Genomic DNA, 17,600 nt, shown 5'->3' on the forward strand with positions numbered 1-17,600 from the left:
TTTCAAAACGACGCAAGATTATCAAAATTTACGCGAATCTGCACGTATGTGCAAATTTTGGTGACTTTTCGTGCATGTTCAGGCCTCCAAATTGGCCATTTTCATTTGCCATGAAAAAAGAAGAATAATAATAACTAGGCCTGCAAGCAGGACTGAACGGGCCCTCGCAATCTAGCGCAACTCGGACGTCATGCAACTCGGACAGTGTGCAGGTCAGGGTGGTGGCAGATCGTCCTCTCTAATCATCTCATTAGAACCTAACATGCGCGAAAGTTGCCTCTTTACATTCACACACCTAAGAGATAAAAACCCCTATTGGACAGAGGACTACAAAAAAGGAGCGAATAAAGGGTCATCACAGCAACAGACAGAGACATGTGGACATGGGCCGTAAAATAAGTATTTTAAAAGGTCTTGAAACTACAATGACCAACCTGAAAAGAACTGGACATATATTTTAAAAAATGAGTGACTTTCTATTGCCACTAGTTGGCGCTGTAGGGTTGATGCAAATGACCCCTACAGGACCCTTCAGACTATGACTCAACAAGCACGATATGTTTGGCGCAGATATGTTGTAGAAGTTATGACTGTTCAAAACTTGTGGTGAGACGAAATGGCTTCAGTCATTTTTACTTCTCCTGTTGGACCCTTCTGCTTCAACCAAACCTCAGTATTTTTCATCAGGCACCTGAACACGTCTTCAGGCTCCCCTGATGCAGGTTTGAGGTGAATAGATTTTTTTTTCCTTGGAGGAGGAGCCTGTTTCGTAAAAAAGGCATTTCCTGTTCCCACTAGGGGGCGCTAGGCCTAATGAGTAATATTTCAATGCACTCGTGTTCAGGGTGGGATCCCGCACATACATGCCAGATATGAAAAAGATTGAACGTTGTTTCAAGGAGCTATTAGTCCTTTACTGAATTTGTCATTTTGCCGAAAAAATGGCCGACTTTGGCACCACGCCCAGGTCAGACCCATGAATGAAAACACACCATTTTGAAAAGTTTAGATTTCATAGGTCTCCTGAATTGTCTAACCAATTTTGAAGATGATCCAATTGATTCCCTCTGTGACAAGGTCTCAAATGTGCACCCTGTTAATTGATAAAAATTTCACATTCGATCCAAAATACCCGATTTCCTGTTGGGTTTGGAATATGGGTGCAAGAGACTTTTTGGAGCAGTTTTGCACAAGGTATCGACTCCCCAAATTTCATTGCTCTACGTTAAAAAAACCTAATAGGAAACGCCTTTTTGAAAAATTCAAGGGGGCGCCACTGAGCCATTTTGTTACATTTTTTTGTAATGTTGCAAGATTATCGAAATCCACACAAAGCCGCATGTATGTGCAAAATTTGGTGAGTTTTCGTGCATGTTCAAGCCTCCAAATGTTAACTCTTACTGTGAACCCATGAAAATTTCACATTCGATCCAAAATACCCGATTTCCTGTTGGATTTGGAATATGGGTGCAAGAGACTTTTTGGAGCAGTTTTGCATAAGGTATCTACTCCCCAAATTTCCTTGCTCTATGTTGAAAAAACCCAATAGGAAAGGCCTTTTTTAAAACTTCTTTCTGTCGCCACTAGTTGGCACTGTAGAGTTGATGCAAATGACCCCTACAAGAACCTTCAGGGTATGACTCTCAACAATCACGGAAAGTTTGGCGCAGATATGTTGCATATCTGCCGAGTTATGACTGTTCAAAGTTTTTGGCGAGACAAATTGTTGACGGTCATTTTCACTTCCAGTTTGGACCTCTCCGCTTCAACGAAAACTCAATATTTTTCATCAGGCACCTGAACACATGTCTTGAGGCTCCCCTGAAACAGGTTTGAGGTCAATAGATTTTTTTCCCTTGGAGGAGGAGCCTGTCTCATAAAGAAGGCCATTTCCTGTTTCCACTAGGGGCGCCAGGCCTAATGGGTAATATTTCAATGCAGTCGTGTTCAGGCTGGGATATCTCATAAACATGCTAAAAATGAAAAAGATTGAACGTTGGATCACGGAGTTTTTAATCATTTTCTGAATTTGGTATTTTGCCTAAAAATGGCCGACTTTGGGACCACGCCCAGGCCAGACCCTTGAATGAAAACACACCATTTTGAAAACTTAAGATCTCATAGGTCTCCTGAATAGTCTGACCAATTTTGAAGACGATCCAACTTTATCCTTCAGCGACAAGGTCTCAAATGTAAATCGATAAAATTTCGCATTTGACCCAAAATTTCCAGCTTCCTGTTGGGTTTGGAATATGGGTGCAAGAGACTTTTTGGAGCAGTTTTGTACAATGTATCGACTCACTAAATTTCATTGTTCTATGTTGAAAAAACCTAATAGGAGAGGCCTTTTTGAAAATTTCAAGGGGGCGCCACTGAGCCATTTTGTTAAATTTTTTTGTAGATTATCAAAATTTACGCAAAGTTGAATGTATGTGCAAATTTTGGTGAGTTTTCGTGCATGTTCAAGCCTCCAAACGTAAACTCCAACTGTGAACCGAAAAAATTTCACATTCGATCCAAAATACCCGATTTCCTGTTGGATTTGGAATATGGGTGCAAGAGGCTTTTTTGAACAGTTAGGCATAAGGTATCTACTCCCCAAATTTCATTGCTCTACGTTGAAAACCTGAGAGGAGAGGCCTTTTTGAAAATTTTAAGGGTCAAGGGGGCGCCACTGAGCCATTTTTTGACATTTTTTCAAAACGACGCAAGATTATCGAAATTTACGCGAATCTGCACGTATGTGCAAATTTTGGTGACTTTTCGTGCATGTTCAGGCCTCCAAATTGGCCATTTTCATTTGCCATGAAGAAAGAAGAATAATAATAATAATAATAATAATAATCCTTTGCATTACAATAGGGCCTTCGCACGTCTAGTGCTCGGGCCCTAATAATCCTTTGCATTACAATAGGGCCTTCGCACGTCTAGTGCTCGGGCCCTAATAATAATAATAATAATAACATTTGTATTTTCTGTTTCAGAGCATTAAATGTATTGAATTGTATCGAAAATCGTACCAAACCGTGACTTAACTGTATCGTTGCATCCCTTATACGTGTATATATATATATATATATATATATATATATATATATATATATATATATATATATACATATATGTATGGGTTTTTTTTTTTTTTTTTGCAAACAGAGTAGTCTCGGAATGGTATCGGTATCGGCCGATACTGCACAGCCAGGTATCGGGCCCAAAAAATGGTATCGGTGCAACACTAGTCAGGTGACTTGAAGTTCAGCTTTGAGACCCCCAATTTGGCCAAATTTCTAAATTGTCCGATATGCATACGTGATACATCATTGGAAAACATAAAATCTCAATTTTTTTGGACAAGAAAAATTTTGAACAGGAGGGCATTAAAAAAAAAAAAAAATTTAAACAGCCAAACCCTAACTGGAGGTGAGAGCACGCGAGAGCAGAATTAAAGACGTCGCGATTTTAACGAGATATTATCGCATACTTACCTTTTTTTTTTTTCCAAAAAACTCCATGTAGCATGTATCACAGAGTGTCAAGACACAGCTGTGAATGGCCACAGCCGGATTTTTTTTTATTTTATGTAGAGCTGAAACGAGTACTCGAGCAACTCGAGTAACTCGAGTTTAAAAACTGATCCGAGTAATTTTATTCACCTCGAGCAATCGTTTATTTTGACAGCTCTAAGGATCACGTTTTGCTTGGACTACTTTTAATGCGGGACAACGCGCTGTCACGTGCGGAGAGGAGAAAGGGAAAAAAAAAAACTTACTGCAGCCGACAGCCGCCACAAACGACGCCGACGTTGCGAAATACTAGCCCGCGCGATGCTACGTTGGTAACAGGTAGCGTCTGATGCGTCTCATAGAGATCACATGTATGTTGAACTAGATGCGAAATGACAGACTCGGCCGCGTCTGGGCAGCGTTAGTAAACAGCCGCCATCTTAAAGCAGTAGAGCGCTAAGCGCTAATAAATAAGATTAAAGTTACTGTCGCTACTAGCTCACATAACGTTAGCCCTGCGGAGGGCTAGGTTTCAATTAATTATGACCACTGTCGATGCGTGGCTAACGTGTCTTACATACAGGCTTTAACATAACATAGCATTGTGGAGTGATGAGGGTGTAAAATAAAAAGTTAATCATGCTAACTATCAATTTTAGCTCAGTAGTTATTGCTGGATAAAACACCAAGTAGCACTAGTCCCTAATGTGCTCCAATACAGCCTTTATCATACATTTATTTTGAACACTGCAAAAACTCAAAATCCTATCAGGACGTACAGTTTAGACTAACTTAAAACTTAACCCTTGAGAGTCGAAGGACGCGCCGGCGCGTCCTCAGCGCACGTCGTCTTTGAAGCGCCCTCACGTTTTAATTACGTCACCCACATGCCGTTGGTTGGTCTCGTTTTAAAGTGCGGAAGTTGCGGTTTACTCTTGTTATTATTTGAAGTCAATCGACCAACTAAAACGTGAGATATTGTCATTTAAGTTTTATAGTTTTATTGTCCTCTCAAAAAAACATTAAAACGCTGCATGGATCATTTGTTTATGTCTATATTTCCATCATTTCTCGTCCTTTTTCAAAACGGAAGCTCCATGAAAAAAACACAAATCAAACGAACCCTTTCGAAGTCACAGTGGAAGCACAAAATGCGTTTTTTTTTATTTAAAATAAGTATAACTGCCGTGCGAGGTTCCACCGAACGAGAGGGAGGAGTGTTCTGAAGCAGCGAGGTGGCGACCGACGGCCGTTTGATTCGAGCGAGCGACTTTGTGTGACTTTGAGAATGAACGGAAAACTTGAGGAAGAGGATGGTCCAAATTCGTCATCATCGTCTTCTTCGGAAGAGTCCGTGAGTGAAGATAGTGACGGATTTGAACACGTGGCTGACGCCATCGACGAGCAGAGGTAAGCCAACTCACTTTTTTTTATTTTTTATGTTGAAAACGTTTCTTTTGAAAGTTTCTTTTGATATTGCAAGACAAAGTTAATTTTGATGCAATATAAGTGTGTGTTTGTGTATATAATAATAAAATGTGCATATCAGATCAAAGTCGTACGTGCACGGTGTGTATCCCAGGCAGGAATTTATAATTTGTGGTCTTCTTCTTTCTATATAAAGAATAGGGATGTAGCACATATTCAGCTATGGTATTCTATTCGAGGCCTCAACTAAGCCAAAGCAGCAATGCACAATCCATGTGCTAGTCACCATCTGTGACAGGGCAGAAGGGAGAAGCAAAGCAACTCAAGGCCGGAGGAAATGCCAGCAGTGCGCAAAGGGTGGAAATAGGACCGACACCCCATGGAAGTGTGGGCTGTGTGATGTAGCCCTGTGTCTAATTCCAGGACGAAACTGCTTTTCGGAGTGGCATGCCTGAAAAAAAATTAACTTGTTTATTGTAAATATTTTTGAAAATACATTTTTTCCCAATGTTATATATATATTTTTGTCCCACAATCAGTCTTCTCAATTTGTGTATATAAATGTGTGTTCAAGAAGTTTGATTGTGTGTACAGTTTTCATCAGGTGATGGGCCGCAATACCTAAACTCATAAAGAGATGGCCTCTAAACACTTTTTGGGTTAGATGGTATATATTTTTTCACTGTTCTTCACTGTTTGGTCTGCTGTATATAAACTGTTTTGACTAGAGCATATATAAAGGCAAAAAACGCCTATGGCTATACCTGTTGTTTATGTTGAATTGTCAAATATAAGACTATTTCTTCTAATTTTTTTTGGTTGAATGTTCATCCTAACATGTTGAATAAATATTATAAATTTTCAAAACGGTTCGTTACGCATGTTTGGTTGTCAATTGGACATCAATATTAAAAATTTAGGAATTTTTGGTCTTTTTGGGCCCAAAATGATGATCTATAATTGGTCCGTGAAGGAAACAACAGTTTGGACATGAAGTTCAAGGTGTCACAAAAAAAGGGACCAAACCAGGCCATCGTAAACAATTCTTTCTTTGAAATATAAAGGCAAAATCACACAAAATAGGCCCAGACCTTAAAGGGTTAACTAGAATTTAAAAATGGCTTGACACAAAGAGAAATTCAATTGCAACACGTGGGAAAAAATCCTAACTTTTAAGTGATGTGTGTTATCAAGCATAACGGCATTTTTAGGTAAGATATATATATATATTTTTTTTTAATAAGATCTAAAGGTTTTTTGAGTGAAAGCAGTGAATCAGTCTTTTTTTTTTTTTTAAATTCTAGTTACATCTGAGATGCAATTGTTGGCTGTTTTCAACAATATACATCGAAAATAAAGACATTGATTGACTGAAAATGGTTCAAGATTAGATGAAATGTCTTGTTTTCTCATGTATATTTATAATTGCTCTTCACCTAAAAATGTATTTGTTTTATCCGATTACTCGATTAATCGACAGAATTTTCAGTCGATTACTCGATTACTAAAATATTCGATAGCTGCACCCCTAATTTTATGGGTGAAACATGGGGATATAACAAGGGTTGCGATGCAGAAATCGCAGACAACAAGGAGTAGAGATTTTGTTTTTCATATAGTTACCCATTTAAACATTATTTTTCAAAAAAATTTTTGTTTGGATCGATTATTTATCTGACATATCGGGGAAAATACAACAGTAACAAAAAAAAATACAACTAAACGATAGTTATGAGGTAGATATCTGGGACTTTATTACAGACGCCAAATTTTTCATTGTAATGTAATTCGTTTAAAAGTTTAAAGTATTATTCACTCGCATATTTTAAAGTATTTTTTTAACTAAAATATTAGATATCAATTAATGATTCTAGGCTAAAAATGACAGACATTTTGAATAATAAATATAATTACTTACCTTCTTTTTATGGCTAGGTTGAAACAAAAGTGGTTGCGCGACGTCCGTAAACGGGGGTTTTCAGGGTAAAATGGACAAATTAAAAATAGTTCAGAGGTTTAGTGCGCCATGAATCTGCTACGGCAGCATATAGACATATAGTTCTATCAAACACACAAGTTATTTTGGCTTAAAATAGAGCACTTTATTTTAAAGAGGGGTGCAAGAGCAGAAACTGCTTTTTCAGTCTTGTGTGTTTTCCGCCATATACATTTAAAAAAAAAAAAAATTCACTAGATGACTTGAATAGCTGTTTGGAAAGACTGGATGACTCACCATGACTACAGTGTACAGTGATCCCTCGTTTTTCGCGGTTAATTGGGACCAGACCCCGCCAGCAATAAGTGAAAAACTGCGAAGTAGCGCACCCCCCCCCCATATTTTTTTTCTCACTTTTTTCCCCAAAGTATGATTTTTAAAAATGTGTATTAATAAATGGTTTTCAAGCACTTCAAATGATCAGTAATAATTATGATCAGTTTTAAACATAACTGTCCAACCGAATCATTTTTAAACAAGAATAAAGTACTGTAGTAGAAAAATGCTTGGCTTTATTAAATGCTTCTTTTTACCTACTTTGGCTGTGACTCTTGGAGTGACATGTAGAAATTACAAACTCCTCATGATCACTTCTGGCGTTTATTTAATATGTCTTGAACGTCTCCACACACATTCATTCCAGCACGGCTTCCTTGCAGAAACTGTTTAACAAGTTAAACGATGATTGACACATTGCTGCCCATGTGAAGTCCGCTTCTTTGGCAAGATCAAAGACATCGTTAACTTTAATCAGCAAGTGCCGCAGTGACTGTGAGGAACAAAGAGCTGGGAGATGGAGGGAGGGAGGCTGTGCAGAGCAGAAAGCAAGGCGTATGTGGATTAAAAAACTTTATATATCGCACGTCCTTGCAATGGGACTATCGCGTATGCGCACATCGCGATGGCGATGTTTAAAGGATATATCGTTCAGGCTTAGTAGTTAGGGTTTCCTTGTGAGGGCTGTCTTGAGTAATTCGCAACTAATCGATTAACAAATGATTGACAATTATTTTGATTGGGGTGGGAACCTTTGGGTACCTCATGATACATGATATGATTTGCGATAGAAAGCTCACGATAATCATTATGTCACAACCAGTGTTGTTAATCTTACTTTAAAAAAGTAATTAGTTACAAATTACTTCTCCCAAAAAGTAATTGCGTTAGTAACTCAGTTACCTGAATGTAAGAGTAATTAGTTACTTGGCAAAGTAACTGGTGATAATTTTCATGTTTTTTTTCTCAAAAAGAAAAAAAAAAAAAAAAAAGCCTAAAGGGTTTTGGGGACAATTGGCCCTAGACCAATTTTTTACCCTCAACTTGACTAGACACAGGGGCATTGCGGATATTGCGATAAATACATAGTAACCTTTTCTTTGTGTGGAAGTCATTTAATGTTGTGAATCGACCGTTTAAGTTGTTAAAATTGCATTAGTTCCCTTCTGTCTGTTTTTGACATGTGTAAGTTTTAAAACAGTTTCATCATTTAAAGATAGATTTAAGTTAAGTTTTGCCGATTTAGGAGCATTTTAGATAAAAAGTTACTTAGGTTCGCTCGGCAGGTTCTCTCCAACAGAGCCTTTCTGAGAAGTCTACTGCTTTAAGATGGCATCCGTTTACTAACGCATCTAGTTCTTCATTATACATGTTGCTAATGCCGCCGTGACTGTCATTTGCATCTAGCTCTGTATATATGTGATATCTACCGAAGCATCATGTGGGCGTAGTTTGTAAGCTAACGGCTACAGTCAGGTATTATTGGGGCCACCTAGCATAGTAGCATTGCGTTTACAATGGCATCACACTCCCTTGCCTCCTCCCCACTCCTGCTCTGCTCTCTTGTCTCCGTGAGTCAGTCTTTTTCAGACTTTTGTCGCATCAGTCAACCAACATCGTAACGCATAGTAATGCACGCCTTTCCCGCCTCAGTAACGGTAACGGCGTTGCCAAGATGAGAAAAGTAATTAATTAGATTACTCACTACTGAAGAAAATAATGCTGTTAGTAACGCCATTATATTCCAACGCCGTTATTACCAACACTGGTCACAACAATTATTGATACACGAGTCAGGAAATCAATTGACGATATGACTAAAAAAACAGAAAAAGCTATTTTTATCCTCCTGCTTTCAGTTTAAATGGGTTTATCACTAGTTTACATTTACACCTATCGCTGTCAATGGCAGTCAATGATTTAACGTGGACACTTGTTGTGGAAAACTGCTGTTTTCGTCAAAAATTACGAAAACAACGAAAACACTTTGTCAACGAACAATGTTTTCATGACGATGACGAGCTAAAAACATGGCTTGGTAGACTACAACATAACGAGACGAATGCCAGTTTTCATCTAACGAGACAACAACGAAACGAAAATGCGACGTAGTTTCTGTCATATGTTCACAATGTGTGACATTTTCATATTGTAAGTGGAGTACGTCAGCTTGCAGTGTTTAGATTGTGCCACTCATGTGAGAGGTGCAGCGCCTCTATCTCACTCTACTCACAATTGTATAAAGCTAAGCTTCGCTCCATCTTGCTTGTTTGGAAACACGGTAAGTTTTGTTTTCTTATCTTGGCAAGAAAGAAAGTGCAATGTTTCTTTAGCCTTTAAAGGCCTGTGCTGAGTGATCATTAGATGTTAACTGTAACTCCTCGCGTTAGCATAGCGTTCGCGTTAGCATTAGCTGCAGAATGTTGAGCGTCCTCTTGAACACTGGCCAGTCTAAAGCAGAGCCACTTTTCATTCAGAATCAGTACTATCTTGTTTGAGTACTATCTTGTTTGTCCTTTCTTATGTTCCACTTCAGCAGGTTCAATTAGCCTGCCGGCCTGCTCTCGTGCCATCAGACATTTTTTTTAACGGGTCGTTATCTCGACGCATTCAGCAGTTTACAAATGAGTTGCTGAGCGCGTTTAGTTGGGGGCGGGGGTCATTCAGCACTCTCCGCCTGCACTAAAGACAGAAGAAGCTGACAGTTATCATATTGTCTCAATGTTCGAATGTTATAGTAGAAACATGTGACCTTGAAGAGCAAAATGAGGCTAAAATTTTTTCGAAAACGACAGCTCCATCTTTTATTGATTTAAAGTTCTGTTATCATGATGTAAACATTGCAAAGTTAAAAAAAAAAAAAAAAAAAAAAAAAAAAAAAACCACACATTTTGTAAGAGACATTAAAAAACCTTAAAATCTATTATGATATTTGGTCGTTTTCTTTAACGTTTTCGTAAAAATATATGCTGGGAATCCCCAATTTTCGGGTATCAATATAAACATGACAGTTTAATTTTCCCAATTTCCTACCTTTTTTGATCATTCTACATTGGAATGAACTACAATCAGCGGTATGGGGCGCCGTTTGTAAAGCAGCACATGCTGAAAATTACGACAACATTTTCTCACATTTAGCGCCACACAGTTTAAAATGTGGTGTAAAATTTTTAGGAGTCACTTTTTTTTTTTTTGCACATTTAAAACATTATTTAGCAACTTAAAAATTTATTTTTAAATAAGACGTTTTGGCCCTGGTTGTTTAAATCCAGAACTAAATATTTAATTTAATTCTTAAATTCATGTCCTGCATCCTAAATGTTAAATCTGGAAACGGGTGGAACTAAATATTTAGCTTAATATGCAAATTCACAATACTGAAGACCGGAAGAAACAAAATAAAAGCTTGCGCACACAAAATACTCTATAAATCGTTTCTCCTAAATATGTAATTTAGCTATATATTGTTATAATCACAATGACTCATGTCCAAGAGCCGACCGACTGCCACCGTTGAGCAGGTTTCATTCATGTTTAATCAACGTAAACAGACAGTCTGAGCTACTCCAGCTTTTTATTTTGTTACTTCCGGTCTCCAGTCACGTGAATTTGCATATTAAGCTAAATATTTAGTTCCAACCGTTTCCAGATTTAACATTTAGGATATAGGATATAAATTTTTGATTTAAATTAAATATTTAGTTCTGGATTTCACAGTCAGGTATAAAACTTCTTATTAAAAAATAAATATTTAAGTTGCTAAATAGCGTTGTAAATGTGCAAAAAAAGTGACTCTAAAAATCTTGAACCATTTTAAACACTGTGTGGCGCTAAATGTGAGAAAATGATGTAGTAATTTTTAGCATGTACTGCTTTACAAACGGCGCCTCATTCAGCGGTGAGTAGAGTCGCCCAAAATTTTACTCAAGTAAGAGTAGTGTTATTTCAAGATAATATTACTCAAGTACAACTAAAAGTAGTCATTCAAAAAAAGGTTATCAAGTAAAAAAGTATTTGGTGAATACTCAAGTAATGAGTAACATTGTGAGTAACTGCTTATACTGTATTTGTTTTTTTTCTTAGCGCAAAGTTATCTATATGGAGTATTGCTATAACGATTTGGAGTGGGAACCTCTTGGTACCTCACGATACGATACGGTTTGCGATACAAAGCTCACCATAACGATGATCTGACGAAATGGCGATACAACGATTATCGATACATTGGTCAGGAAAGTATTCTAAGATTTTCTAAAAACAACTAATAAACAGAAAAACAAGCTTCTGCTGTGAATTGGAATGAGTTTATCACGAGTAGACGTCCAATCCATATGAACTGGGAGGGTGGCAGCGAATGAACGAATGTTTCACTTCAAACGGATTGAACGTCTATGGCGGTCGGTAGCAGCCAATGCAAGGCAATGAGGTACAGTGGGGCAAATAAGCATTTAGTCAACCACTAATTGTGCAAGTTCTCCCACTTGAAAATATTACAGAGGCCTGTAATTGTCAACATGGTTAAACCTCAACCATTAGAGACAGAATGTGGAAAAAAAAAAACAGAAAATCACATTGTTTGATTTTTAAATAATTTCTTTGCAAATCATGGTTGAAAATAAGTATTTGGTCAATACCAAAGTTGATCTCAATACTATGTCATGTACCCTTTGATGGCAGTAACGGAGGCCAAACGTTTTCTGCAACTCTTCACAAGCTTTTCAGACACTGCTGCTGGTATTTTGGCCCATTCCTCCATGCAGATCTCCTCTAGAGGAGTGATGTTTTGGGGTTGTCGTTGGGCAACACGGACTTTCAACTCCCTCCCCAGAATTTCTATGGGGTAGACCTGGAGACTGGCTAGGCCACTCCAGGACCTTGAAATGCTTCTTACGAAGCCACTCCTTTGTTGCCCTGGCTGTGTGTTTGGGATCATTGTCATGCTGAAAGACCCAGCCATGTCTCATCTTCAATGCCCTTGCTGATGGAAGGAGATTTTCACTCAAAATCTCTCGATACATGGCCCCATTCATTCTTTCCTTTACACAGATCAGTCGTCCTGGTCCCTTTGCAGAAAAACAGCCCCAAAGCATGATGTTTCCACCCCCATGCTTCACAGTGGGTATGGTTTAATTCAGTATTCTTTTTCCTCCAAACAAGAGAATCTGTGTTTCTACCAGAAAGTTCTATTTTGGTTTCATCTGACCATAACACATTCTCCCAGTCCTCTTCTGGATCATCCAAATGCTCTCTAGCAAACCGTAGACGGGCCTGGACGTGTACTGGCTTCAGCAGGGGAACACGTCTGGCAGTGCAGGATTTGAGTCCCTGGCGGTGCATTGTGTTACTGATAGTAGCCTTTGTTACTGTGGTCCCAGCTCTCTGCTCTGTAGGTCATTCACTAGGTCCACCCCCGTGTGGTTCTGGGATTTTTGCTCACTGTTCTTATCATTTTGATGCCACGGGTTGAGGAGGGAGTTGAAAGTCCCTGTTGCCCAACGACAGCCCCAAAACATCACTGCTCTATAAGAGATCTGCATGGAGGAATGGGCCAAAACAGTATGTGAAAAGCTTGTGAAGAGTTACAGAAAACGTTTGGCCTCCGTTATTGCCAACAAAGGGTACATAACAAAGTATTGAAATGAACTTTTGGTATAGACCAAATACTTATTTTCCACCATGATTTGCAAATAAATTCTTTAAAAATCAAACAATGTGACCCCCCCCCCCCCCCCCCACACACACACACACACACATTCTGTCTGTCATGGTTGAGGTTTACCCATGTTTACAATTACAGGGCTCTCTAATATTTTCAAGTGGGAGAACATGCACAATTAGTGGTTGACTAAACACTTATTTGCCCCACTGTAATTTTGGGCCATTTCAGGTCATTTACCTGTTGATTTCCAGTTTCTTCCTGTTGATTTTGGGGTATTTTGTGGGTCACTTCCTGTTCATTTTGTGTTACAGACCTAGGAATCACCCAAATGAATAGGCAGTGACTCAAACTCAACAGGAAATGACCTGGACATGCCCTAAAATGAACAGCAAGTGACCTACAAATGCAAATCTACAAATCTGGCAGAATGACTGTGAATGCTCTGGTTTCGAATGAACGAACATTCCCAGTCTAAATGGATTGGGTGTCGAGCACCGTCAAGGCAGCCTTAGAGTTAACTAAGACACTATTATGGTGGAAGATTTTGGTAGCAACTTGTTGGTTCCTTTTTTTTTTTTTTTTTTTTTTAAAGACATTGACACCTTTTTAAAATGTTATCTCGATTCTTGCAGGAGCATATTGATAACCTTTTGAGATACAAAGTATCACGATATATCACCACTTCGATATTTTGTCACACCTTTAATAATGATACTGTACATTAACACATTACATAACCACATTAAGCCCCCACCCCCCAAAAAAACAATTTTAAAAAAAATCATTGAATTCCGACGAGAGAAAAATGTTTTACATAAATGAAGCATTATTCGTCCAAAGAGCGTGACTGGCTTCTGCTGAAGAATATAGTTCCGAGTTTGAATAGAGAAGAGTTCCTTCATAATTACTATTTTGAAATTAAAATAATCATATCTACGATTTTCCGTGGTCAATCGGTGCCAAATAAAAATTGGGAGAGAGGTTAAAATCCGCGCTTTCGAGTCATGTTGAGGGCAGCGTTCTGTATCAATATATTTTTGACGTTGCTTTAAAGACACCACATGATTGAACGGGCTGGCGTGAAGATAGAACGGCTAGCTTGCGTCTGATTGGTATAATGGAGTCATGCGATTATTGTTGCGACGTCTCGCTGGTGAAATCGGTAGAGCTACCTCGTAAATACACCAGGCACGTTTCTACTCTTATCATCGCTAGCAAAAAAAAATAAAAATCTAATATAGAGAATAAAAATGAAAAATGTAATGACTGCTGTAGCCCAAAGTAGCGGACTAAGAGTAGTTTTTTTTCTCACAAATTTACTCAAGTAAATAGAGGTGTGCGAAATTTCCGATTCTTAGATTATTCGCGATTCGGCTGTGGAAGATTCGAGAATGATTCACAAACATCCAAATTCCGATTATTGAAATATGTCAAGTAAAGCGGAAGTAAAACACTCAGCGCGCCGCGCGGTCTTCGGGACGCAACGAGGAACGGAGCGAGAGTAACTAAACATCATGCTTGTCATCACCTGGCCCCTCGAGTAATGCCAATGCTCAACTCACGGCTCTAGCTCAGCTCATGCCGCGAGATAAAAAAACAACAACATACCTGACTGCTGCCGACAGCTCCACATAATTGTACAGTAGATATCATATTTATATAGGACTAGATGCAAAATAGACTCGGTGGCGTTAGCAGCACATGTACAGAAAGCTAGATGCGGGTGTTAGTAAACGGCCGCCATCTTAAAGCAGTAGACTTCCCTGCAAGGCCGTTGTAGCGAACCTTCCAAGCGAACCTAAGTAACTTTTTATCTAAAATACTCCTAAATTGGTAAAATATTGACTTGAATCTATCTTTAAAATAGTTTTAAAACTTTCACATGTCGAAAGTAGACAAAAGGGAAATTATGGAATAACGGGAGCAATTTCAACAACTTTAACAGTTGATTCACAACATTAAATTAATTGAATGTAGTTTAAAGCTGCTGATACAGAATGGGGATTTGAGTATATTATTTATTGTTTTTAACTGTTAACTTGATACTGAAATAGTTTATTTAAGCCTGTGAGGCTTTTTTTTTTTTTTTTTTTTTTTTTTTTTAGTTTTTGTAACAAATGTACAAAACATTAAAAGCAGCTAATAGCGGGGGGGGGGGGGGTCATCAATAATCGATTTATAATCGAATCGTAGCCTCTGAATCGTAATCGAATCGTTAGGTGCCCAAAGATTCCCACCTCTACAAGTAAATGTAACGGAGTACATGTAATGCATTACTACCCACCTCCGACTACAATTAGAGAATGTTTGAGGAAAATAGAGCAAAAAATGGTTTGAACATTTTTTTGGGTTCAAAAACCAAAAACACGACGAAAAACTGTAAAACTGCAAACGTGTTTTTTGCAGTTGAAATATTTCGTCCCCCCCCCCCCACATAGTTTTATTTTTATTTATATTTTGTCAAGACAATGACAAAGACAAACTATTGTTGCATGTTGGGTTGCTATATGATGTACAGGGGTTGGACAAAATAATGGAAACACCTAACATCTCGGCATCATAATTTTTAAAGAATGGCATGTGTAACATTCTAATGAAGTTGAGCATCCCGTATCCCCAGACCTCATTATCAACATTATTGAGCATTTATGGTCAGTTTTAGAGATTCAATTAAGACTTCGATTTACACCGCCATCTTCTCTAAAAGAGTTAGAGTTTTCTAAGAATGGCTTAAAATTCATTTGGGCAAAATTCACAAATTGTATGAATCAATACCTCTGAGAATTGAGGCTGTAATTTGTAGAGGCGTGCAAAATTTCCGATTCTTAGATTATTCGCGATTCGGCCGTGGAAGATTGGAGAACGATTCACAAACATCCAAATTCCGATTACTAAATTATACCAGGTAAAGCTGAACTAAAATACAGCCAGCACGGTCTTCAGGACGCAATGAGGAACGGACCGAGAGCAAATATCATGTTCAACTCATGCCGCTAGATAAAAAAAAAAAAAAAAAAGAAAAAAAAAAAAAAAAAACTGACTGCAGCCGACAGCTGGTTCAAACAACGCCCAGATGCTAGTTGCTACAAATATAAGGCCACATACGGCTATAGTAGATATCACATATATGCAGAACTAGATGCTAAATGACAGACGACTGCGGTGTTAGAACATATAAAAAGAACTAGATGCGAAACGACAGGCTTGTCGTTTAGTAGTTGCCGCCATCTTAACTCTAGAAAACCCAGCAGAGGCCGACTTGGCCTCTCCCAAGACAAACACTCCTAATATTCCCTAGCAATAGCTGATTTGGCCTCTCCTCCGTGACTCATGTGATAGTTTGTGTCAGTTCAAGTCAAGCTACATTTATTTATGAAGTTTGACACTTTTTACACATTTTTTGATTCACTTCTCCTATACTCCACACATAACAACAGAAAGAATGGCCCAAATGTGTACATTGTTTTGAAGAAGCAAAAAAAGCGTTTTCGAACTGCAATTTGAGTGTAAAGCACGAATTGTGTCTATAGTTTAGAAGGACTGAATCAGGGGCATGGATTGTGGTCATTGTGTCTGAAGTTAATGTATGTCTAGTGGTTGCATTTCCATATGAACGGCTGTTGTCTTTCCGACAACGACTTGCCAGTTCAAAAGCACTTGGGTCATTTTTGCCACCTCTGGGTTTTCCGGGGGAGAGGCCATATCGGCCATTGTTTGGGACTAGTAGGAGTACCAGAATTCTCTGGGACTTCTAGTGTTAAAGCAGTAGACTTCTCTAGAAGGCTCTGTTGTCGCGAACCTAATCAACTTTTTATCTGAAATACTAAATCAGCAAAATCTTGACTTGAATCCATCTTTAAATGATGAAAGTTTTAAAACTTTGACATGTTGTAAGTAGACAGAAGGGAAATTATGGAATAATGGGAGCACATTTATCAACTTTAACGGTTGATTAACATTATTAAATTAATTGAATGTAGTTTAAACCTGCTGAAACAGAATGGGGACTTGAGTATTTTATTTAATGTTTTTAACTGTTAACTTGGTACTTAAATATTAGTTTGGTTTAGCCAAATAAGATCTTTTAAACTATTTTGGAACTAATGTACAAAACATTAAAAGGAGGGTTTGGATGACATCAATAATCGATTTATAATCGAATCGTGCCTCTGAATCGTAAGGTACCCAAAGATTCCCACCTCTAGTAATTTACGCAAAAGGCAGACAGACACCATATTGAATTAGTTTTTGTTGAATTTTTAAGGCGTTTCCATCATTTTGTCCATCCCTGTATATACTGTACATTATTCAAATTCTCATTGTAGGCTCGGGTGCTAGCGACAATCGGCGTCACCAGAGGTTTTGGCGACCACAATCTCAAAGTACACGACTCCAACATCTACATCAAGCCTTTCCTCTCTTGCTGCCCTGAAGTAGGCCACAGATCCCAATTGCAGCACTTGCGGCCTTTACTTGAACTGCCAGTGATGCGTAATCATTCGTGTGTCGTCAGGTCAACATTTATCCGCTGGGGCAGTACGAACACGACATCGACGACGTTTTGGTCCTGGGAACCGACGGCTTATGGGACGTACTCTGCAACCAGGAAGTGGCAGAGGCCGTCACCTGTTTCCTGGCCAACTGTGACCCTGACGACCAGCATAGGCTAGTGGAATTTTTCATTGCATTTTCTAAACCTAAAATTCCACTGCTTTTTAGTTTCATAGGAAGTGTGATT

At 38.4% G+C, this 17,600-nt stretch overlaps 1 protein-coding gene across 1 annotated transcript in view; it reads left to right on the forward strand.

Moving 5' to 3' along the window:
• ppm1h (protein phosphatase, Mg2+/Mn2+ dependent, 1H) overlaps positions 1-17,600 on the forward strand; it is an 88,908-nt gene that overhangs the window by 66,640 nt on the left and 4,668 nt on the right. Inside the window, exons 8-9 of the mRNA XM_057836350.1 lie at positions 17,188-17,295; positions 17,376-17,527. Coding sequence (XP_057692333.1) covers positions 17,188-17,295; positions 17,376-17,527 — 260 coding nt within the window. The remainder of the gene's footprint in view (positions 1-17,187; positions 17,296-17,375; positions 17,528-17,600) is intronic.

This window comes from Corythoichthys intestinalis, chromosome 5, assembly GCF_030265065.1.
Source record: "Corythoichthys intestinalis isolate RoL2023-P3 chromosome 5, ASM3026506v1, whole genome shotgun sequence".
In the NCBI taxonomy this organism is placed as follows: Eukaryota; Metazoa; Chordata; class Actinopteri; order Syngnathiformes; family Syngnathidae; genus Corythoichthys; species Corythoichthys intestinalis.